This window comes from Monopterus albus, unplaced genomic scaffold (assembly GCF_001952655.1).
Source record: "Monopterus albus unplaced genomic scaffold, M_albus_1.0 scaffold12.1, whole genome shotgun sequence".
NCBI classification, from domain to species: domain Eukaryota; kingdom Metazoa; phylum Chordata; class Actinopteri; order Synbranchiformes; family Synbranchidae; genus Monopterus; species Monopterus albus.
In genome coordinates, this window is record NW_018127892.1 from 3,846,222 (window position 1) to 3,855,580 (window position 9,359).

The 9,359-nt window shown below is 39.4% G+C and overlaps 1 protein-coding gene and 1 long non-coding RNA gene across 2 annotated transcripts in view; one reads left to right on the forward strand and one right to left on the reverse strand.

Annotated features, from left to right (window-relative positions):
• Positions 1–4,235, reverse strand: part of piwil1 (piwi-like RNA-mediated gene silencing 1) — a 19,811-nt gene extending 15,576 nt beyond the window's left edge. Inside the window, 7 exon segments of the mRNA XM_020590368.1 lie at positions 41–162; positions 454–633; positions 635–669; positions 785–913; positions 2,591–2,693; positions 3,418–3,528; positions 4,020–4,235. Of these exon segments, the coding sequence (XP_020446024.1) occupies positions 41–162; positions 454–633; positions 635–669; positions 785–913; positions 2,591–2,693; positions 3,418–3,492 (644 nt within the window). The 5' untranslated portion in view covers positions 3,493–3,528; positions 4,020–4,235.
• On the forward strand, positions 1,258–9,148 carry LOC109954790 (uncharacterized). Its single transcript, XR_002274191.1, has 3 exons — positions 1,258–1,350; positions 5,085–5,088; positions 9,138–9,148. It is a non-coding gene; the product is annotated as an uncharacterized LOC109954790 (long non-coding RNA).
• Positions 9,149–9,359: the final 211 nt, after the last annotated feature.

Consider the following 9,359-nt stretch of genomic DNA (forward strand, 5'->3'; position numbering starts at 1 on the left):
TTTTTTTTTTTTTTTAAGATCTGGTAACTAGAAAACTTGCCTTCTGAATATGATGTTGTAAAACTGAATGCACACTGGTGATGTTGGTGGCAGTTCATTTGTCAGAGTGACACTGATCTGAACCTTCTCTCCAGTCCTTGTCTCACTGTACAGCACTGTCTCCTAAATACAGGGTTACATATTTCAGTACAAAGCAGGAAAACCTTTGTCTTAACAGTTAAACTTTACTATCAAATAAAACATCAAGACCACCAAACTGCAGTATTATTTGCAAAGGGAGCAATGGGAAAAATGTACCAACGTCAGCCAAATTTGATCAGTTTAAGCCACTTTAGTCTGGCAAGGTGCAAGCAACTAAGGACCTCTTACCTTCAACTACAAGCTACATTTGTATTTCTGGCTTTTACCGTTGTTGTGTGTGTATAATCTTGCAAGTTTGGGTTAACAGAGAACCTTGCTGTGCAATCGGCGAGGCAGAAAGAGTATTGCTCCATCAAAGCTACGTGCTGAGCCAAGTGCTTCCTCGTGCTGGAAGAGAAGGGCGCTTTTCATGCGACGAGACTCCATTGGTGGTTTGAAGTCCACATGGTACTGGTACAGAACCCATTGAGGGCGGGACAGGATGCGAAAAAAAGTTTGCCCTCAACTGAATGGCAGAACCAGTTGTCCCTGAGAAAGGACACACACACACACACACTTTTAAAGAGTACTTTACAATCCTCTCCAACAACCACAAAATGTACATCTGCTTAACTATATATGTTAACTTAAAACGATGACTGACCAGACTTTGATTCCTTAACATGCTCCATAGCCTGCCTAGTGTAAACCCCTGCATCATGAAAATCCTGGCGGCGTCCACCTCTTTCTCCCAGCTTCACCTGTTGAAATCCAGCTGAAATCTGCAGAAGAGCTAATAAAAACAAATTGCAACTGTCAGGACTGGTATGCGTGGGGTGGGGGGGGGGCATTCTAAGTGCCCATGGCATGCTTTTCCATGTTTTTTTTTTTTTTTCTTGACCTGACATACTATTGTCAGGGCTACGCTACCTTTTGGAAGCTACGCTACCTTTTGGAATTAATTTCACTATTCTGGGAATGTACGTGGTCGTGTGGGGGAAGACGCAGCGACCACTGATTGATTTACTGACTTTGAAGCTACTTGAGAAGTAAAAAAAAATACATGTTGCAGGTCTGTTAATTCCTTGTTTCTGTAGAGAACCGTTTTAAAGATCGAGAAGTTACTATGTCTGCATTATGCCAGTTAAAATATGGGGTCTCTCATTTACCTGCTTTGTTTAGTGTTACACATCTCTCTTCATCAGTACATATAGCATTGTATACTTATCTGTGGGGGAGAAATTGAAATCAACCTACCACTTTTGACAACATTGGCAGCAGGAGGTGTGCACGTTCACAAACTATCCTCATTTTTTAGGAAAAGGCTCTCTGGTTTTATCATTCTGAAATAATTACAGACCATTTGGAGTTATAAGGGATCTAAAGCTAATCTAGAAACATTAAATGGGTGGAAATGAGCATGCCGTGGGCTCTTTAACTACATTTTGACACAGACTTTCACAAGCAACAAATAGCCAAAATAAATTTGCTGTCAGAAAAACGCAAATCAATTTTTGACTGAACCTTCTGCAGAAAAGGGTCCTGGAGCACCTCTCTGCCTCCCTCTACCAATCAGCTCACTCTCTGTAGGAGGGGCCTCTGCAGGTGCAGGCTCATCGGCCTGGCTCTTCAAGAGGGGAAAAGACAAAAGGACAAAAAAACAAGAAAAAAAAGTTGTATATTTGGTGATACAGTGTTAAGAAAACAGATAATTCTTTGATATTGATTCACTGTCAGCATCATCACCATTACTTTAAGTGTGACAGAACTGAATATGCCAGCAGATTTTCGTATCAATCCTTCTTCATGCAGAATTAAAGCATTTAAAAAAAAAAACAAGATGTATGAAGAAACAAGTATGAAGATTCAGCCCGATTATCCATTCATTCTCATTAAGGTTACTCAGCCAGCACATGTACACAATTCATGCATACGTACATTAGTGTCTTTCCCAGGCTCTGCTAATCCCATCAATTTTACATTGGAACATCGTGACACAAAAATATCATCGCTATACTCTGACAATGTTTATCTAATTCTGGGGACGTGGTTATATTTGCTGCCAGTTCAAAGTTAGAAGGCAGGGGGCAAGAAGGCTATCTTTGATGTGGGAGTACCACAAACTAGTTCACTTTCAATTTGAACGGTAACATTAGCAGAAATCTCAGACATCTCTGTGGGGGAGAAATTGAAATCAACCTACCACTTTTGACAACATTGGCAGCAGGAGGTGTGCACGTTCACAAACTATCCTCATTTTTTAGGAAAAGGCTCTCTGGTTTTATCATTCTGAAATAATTACAGACTATTTGGAGTTATAAGGGATCTAAAGCTAATCTACAAACATTAAATGGGTGGAAATGAGCATGCCGTGGGCTCTTTAACTACATTTTGACACAGACTTTCACAAGCAACAAATAGCCAAAATAAATTTGCTGTCAGAAAAACGCAAATCAATTTTTGACTGAACCTTCTGCAGAAAAGGGTCCTGGAGCACCTCTCTGCCTCCCTCTACCAATCAGCTCACTCTCTGTAGGAGGGGCCTCTGCAGGTGCAGGCTCATCGGCCTGGCTCTTCAAGAGGGGAAAAGACAAAAGGACAAAAAAACAAGAAAAAAAAGTTGTATATTTGGTGATACAGTGTTAAGAAAACAGATAATTCTTTGATATTGATTCACTGTCAGCATCATCACCATTACTTTAAGTGTGACAGAACTGAATATGCCAGCAGATTTTCAATTCAATCCTTCTTTATGCAGAATTAAAGCATTTAAAAAACAAGATGTATGAAGAAACAAGTATGAAGATTCTGCCCGATTATCCATTCATTCTCATTAAGGTTACTCAGCCACCACATGTACACAATTCATGCATACGTACATTAGTGTCTTTCCCAGGCTCTGCTAATCCCATCAATTTTACATTGGAACATCGTGACACAAAAATATCATCGCTATACTCTGACAATGTTTATCTAATTCTGGGGACGTGGTTATATTTGCTGCCAGTTCAAAGTTAGAAGGCAGGGGGCAAGAAGGCTGTCGTTGATGTGGGAGTACCACAAACTAGTTTACTATCAATTTGAACAGTAACATTAGCAGAAATCTCAGACATCTCGAAACCTGCACATTTAAATCTAACGTTACACAATACATACTACTGCAAGCACACAAAGAAATGTTTTTAGTTTGTGATATTTGTTGGCGGTAGACCTGAACATGTTCCAAACATTTCAGAGTCTACCAAGGATAAAGCTGTTGTCATGTACAGTATCACAGTAACATCAGTCTGCTCTTACTGCTCCAGGTGCGGCAGTCTCCTGACCGCGCGCTCTGCCGCGCGCTCTTGTCCTTGGTCTTGCCCGGCCAGTCATTTCCAGTCGTTCTCAAAATGTAGAGCTGTTAAAATACTGAATGTAAAAATATCCTACAAATTACTACATTAATATCAAGTATTTTTACAACTAATCTCGCGTGGTTAACCTGAAACTGGAACCGAATAATAAACTAAATGTCAGATACTGCAACCTTAGGTTTACTTCAAACAAAACCACAAAAAACACGAGTCATACACATTCAAAAGCTGCATCATAATACGACTCTTTAAACGGAGTTAAACGGCTGAAGCTACGGGGTTTCCTTTTGCTAACATCACCATGCGTGCTAATGAAATTTGTAGCCCACACCAAATGTGCTCAGCCAGCTGCGAAAGCTAATGTTAATTAATATTAGCATGCCAATTAAGATTTTCTTTTTACAGGATACAACACTGACATAAAAGCATATAAAAACCTTTATCTTCCAAAGATAACAATACAGTACTCTCGTGTTAACTTGATGTACTGGTGTTGAACTTAGCATTAGTTAACCATCAATATTAACCGGAAAATTAAGGCCTCACCGGTTGGCTCACAGTCCCGAGTCGATTAAATTTAAACTTCAATCACACTTGCGCTTTAACCACTAGCCGACCAGGGACGGCATGTTAATACCAGCGTATACTGTTAGGAAACTCAGAAGCAATATATACCTTTAAAGAAATCCTTAATACGCCTTATAACACGAAAATACTTGGACTCCTACAGGTGCCTCAGCGACGAAAAGAAAAAGCGCGGCAATGAAACGTTAATTATAAGCCTCATCACTGAGAAGTATTAATACGCCTGTAACATTTTTACACTATAAAAAACATTTTGGTTTATATTAGATACCATTATCTTTTACAAGTTAAGTTGCTCAAGCCTATTCTAACAAAGACATCACCGAATGGTTGCTGAAAAAAATTAACTACTCAGAAAAGCCTAGGAACTACTTTTAAGGGCAGTGATCCTTTCATTCTAGTGCTGTTGGGTGTTCATTTTTTAAACAGTGCGATCTCAATTGCGGCCACTTGATGACAGCAAAGCTCGTTCAGTAAATTGACTCAGAGCAGACTAGGTTATCAGCACCTACAGTACTTCACCGAGTGACTGAAACCCAGGGCTTTGAAACAAACACTCTTGGTGTTTTATATATCAGCAAACTGTCAAATGTCCACTTACCCCACAATCACTTAAAGGTTTTTGTCATTGATCATGATCTCTAAAGTGAAAGGCCTTGACTTCCAGGTTGTGAGCATCATATATTAAGACAACATCTGTGATTAATTATCTTTTTAAAATGGTATTTATTAATGATACATTATGTGCATTTATATCATATATATGTAGGTCTATGTCAGACTTAAAAAGCAACAAACTAAGTACAGGAGGATTTAATGTTTTTCTGTGTATTTCCTGAAGAAATTTCAGAGGCCAGCAGACCTGCAAGTAAGGCCTAAATGGATTCAGGGTGAAGCAATGAATGAAAATAAAGCATGGCCATTATTTTCTTGGAAGTATTGACTGCTAGATCTAAATTTATTGACTGATTAAATATTGACTGTGTACTCATGACCCTTTTATGATGATGTTTACAATTAATGAAGTCTTGTTCCAAGTCTAACAAGGGTTTATCATCCACTTTCTTGTCAGGTTTAACTTGTGACCATGATGAAATATTAATGAGTCAGAAATGTGTTAAAATGGTTTTGTTCCAAGTAAAAAAGAAAATCCAATTTATGCAGTCATTTTAAGAGGTACCTCATTACGAGCTATTATTTCTTCCCAAATTTTCCCTCTCTTTTCCACATCCTACCATTTGAAACCAAACTTGGGCATTTTTAAAAACGATTTAAGGCTATGTCTTTCATGTCTGAGACCTAAGAGTGATGAAAGATTCACACCTGAGAGACCAGCCTGGGAGGACCCGCTTCAGTCGCTGTTTACAGTGTCAGTGTCATCAAGCCTGATTGTTTGGTGGAAAAAAAATTATCACAAGAGCCATTTAAGGCACAAAAATCCACCAATGTATTTCTTTATGAGCATGTGAGCAATAAATATTACTGTACATACACTCAGTAATAATATGTTGTCAGAATGCTGAACAATATGCTGTAAAAGCATTGATAAAAAAAACAACAGAAGAGACATTTTCTTCAAAAATCACCATGTCTCTCAAAAACAACAAAGGCCGTGAGAGAAAGAAGACGAAAGATGGCCAGACAGAGGGCTGCCTGCAAGCTGAGTGGTGTGAGGCTAAGAAAGGTGCACCCTGCCAGGGATGCTGATTAATGTGCTTCATGCCCTGCAGCCCACAGCAGTGTGAATTCCACGCTTAAACTAATCATGCTCTGTGAGATAATATAGCCCAAAGCTGATGAACAGAAACATGTAGCACAGTTAGTATACCAAACCAACTGCACTTTCACAAAATACAGTTTCTTCATTCTTACATTATTGTGACCATCACCATCACTATATTGAAACATAGTATGTGGACAATATTCATAGCATTCAACCTCAGCTCATTCAATCTGTTTGAAACTTTAAAAACAAATGGTATCAAAGCTTTTGTCCTACATGTAAATCAAAGTAAGCTTGAACCCCTGATAGCAAAACTAGAAAATAAATAGCAAGGAGCTACCCTACTATGGTATCAGAAAGTGGGTTAGGAAAATTAGATTATTCTCTTGTCTGCTAAGCAATCTAATCTGCTCTGCATCAGTGTGTTCCCCTTTAAAAAGATGCAGGCGCTGCATATCTCTCTCTCCCTCTCTCATGCACACACACAAGCACACTTTCTTTCCTCATGGGGAGTTCACTTTGACTTATTTACACTCATTTACTGGAAACTTAGCCTAACCTTACAGTACGTCTAACCATTAATTGCCTAACTCCAACGCTTAGCTTACACCGAACTGTCATACCAAACTTCAATAATTTACATGGTGGGAACCAACATTTGATCCCCTCAAAGAAGGTCAAGTCCCTAAAGTATGATGTGAGTGTTTAAACCATAAATGTATAAACGGGGCACCACAATGTGAGTAACACCAGTAACACACCCACCGAAATATACACAGCTGCACCATAGATTTCTAAAACCCACAGAAAATAAGCTGACAAACCATGTACACCAAGGCTAGGAAAACATTTGCATTGTTGTGACTCCAGTGCGCATTTAATTACATTTGAAATTAATGTGTCACATAACACTGCATGAACGTAACATTTGTGAGGACACCATCCTTTCTACACTTCATGAACTACACTACTAGTTTGCTGATTAATGGGAGATAACATTATCCAATGCAAGTGGACTAACTTTACTTAATAAGAAGTTGCTAGTTTTGTTATTTCAATTTAACAATACTGACTGTTTGTAATCCACATTTTTAAAAGTGAAAAGTGCCAGGTGAATATGTCTGATGCTTTCATGAAGGAAGCTGATACTCTGGGTGACAAGAATCTGGCAAAAGAAAGATGACAAGAGCTTGGGGGTCTAAATGACCCTAAACAGGGCTAAGTTAGAATTAGAAATTTGGATGTACTTGTAATACCAAGGACCTAAATACAACTTATGATCATTGTGCCATATGATCTGTACTTTCTCTTAAATGGCTATCAACAATGCATTCTAGTAAATTAGGCAGTGTTAAAATCAATCCTTTAAAAAATATACACACTATAGTTGAATTTTCATTAGATGTGTTGACGCACATCATTATTATGGCTTTAAAAACACAAAATGGTTCAACCCTTTATCCACACTTCCTGCAAACACAGGAGCCAAGGACATATCCTATTCAAGCTCCATTTTGTTAGACTATTTGGCAAATACTCTTTCCTGTTCATTTGATAACAAAAACCTCTGGCTGGAAGCCTTGGCTTGTTAGAGATTATTTGTGTATACAGATACAGGAAATCTAGGTAGAAAAGGATGTGAGTCAGTTAGCGTGTGTTTCTGTGTTTCTCCACTGAATATTGTAAAGGTGGAAAGAAAAGAGTGTCAGTCCTTTTGTCACTTTGATAAAAGAAAGTGATGGCAAGAAATAATTTGGGGTAATTTTGTAAACGGTGTGCTTGTGAATATGTTTGGTGTGTTCAAACATCACCCCAACCTTTCTGGATTTTTGAAATGTATTTATTTTGTGAGGGGCAGGGGGTAAAAGCAGGAGGAAAAGAAAGCAGAGGCCCATGCTGACCACGGCAGAGTCATGCAGAGGCAGAGCTCCCTTTGGAGCCAGCCTCATGTGATCTCTGAAAAGTCAACAAGGCTTGGTCCTGAGCTGGGCTGCATGAGAACAGAGAAGACACGTAGCAACACCCTCCTGCTGGGATCAGCCAAGGAGATGGAGGACTCACAGCCTGCCTGTGGATCATCTGGAGATTTCTCCCCAGTGAAATGTGAGCGGACAGCGGGAAGCAATACTCCCCAGTTTTATCATTACAGAAGCTATTGCTATCTTAAACACTTGTTTAGTTTACATGGCTGGATACTAACCCTTGCACTCCTGAGTTTTTACATAAAGCAGTCCACGCCAAGCTGACTAGCAATTCATCTCCTCAGTACCTAAGAGCCAAAACAAAATGGGAGTGCTGTAGCTTTAATTTCCAAGATTAAGATGCCTTCTGCATCACTGAAACTTTTTGGGCTTTTGAAGTTGAAATCTCAGTGGTTATTCCTCTCTTTGTCCAAAGAATTGGATTGAACAAAGGTGCAGTGAAGCATCAGCAGCAAACAATCTGATAAGTAGGATGTAGGAATAGAGCAGAGGGGAGTGAGCATCAAAGGCAGCCAGGCACAGCAGGACTCCCAACCTAGGACACTCAGCATGCTTTTCAGCAATTGCACCCTTTAGACCAGTTCAGGGCAGTAATTAAAACCATCATTCCCACTGCCTTGGTATCTCATTAGCCACAGGACTCTAGTCTTTCATCCCCGCTTAGCCAAAAATATCACAACTCCACACCAGCAAAGACAAATCCTGAGCAATCCAAACACAGGTCCGTGATTCTCCGAGCTGAACAGAGCATTCAACATCCAACTCCAAAAGAACAGTTAGATCACACAAGCCTGTCCGTTCATCTCCGCTTTAATTATTATTACACCTATCAGAGATGACTTGGAGGGAAACAGGTTGACTGGTTGATTAAATCTACCTGCAGCAAACAAAGAAAGAATACAGATGTGAAAGCATAACCAAAATGTAACTATGACTCATCTGACCTATTGGCAACAAGGTGAAAAAGAACGCTTTGTGTAATGTTGTTTTCAGCTGCAAACATCAACCAATAGTTGCAACTGGAGCCCATTAAAAAATGAGCACAAACTCATACATTTGAAACTCCAATGCACTATCAAAGGGAGGATTTGAAGTGGGCAAGTATTGGTTGCAGTGGTCAGATTTAGCACTTTGGCTGTAGATAAAAAGAACTCTTCATCCTATGTTTAATTCAGTATGAGCCATGACTAACTCATGTAATATACTGGGCTTCTGAAGTCAGGCTTCTTTTCTTGCTGCACGTAGTGTAGACAGAAACGAACGTGTCACTGTATTTTGAAGGTGATGTACCTCAGCACAGGGAAGCAGGTCAGGGAAATATGTTAGGATATGTTTATTTTATTTCCATAGTAAATCCGTTCTTCAGTATAGCAGCAGTGCAGAGTTTTACCAACACTTTCATCCGCTGCATGTTATTAACCTACTTGGCGTCGCTGCCAGGCTGTTTTAGTGCTTTCAAGTGACAGCAAGAAAGCAATTGAAAAAGACAAGATGTCAGCAGGAGCATCACTGTGTTTCTTGCAGGTTAGCAGGGGCCTGTCTGTCTTTCAGTGGCCAGTTCTGTGTTCTACTCTGTGTATATACATATAAAAAAAA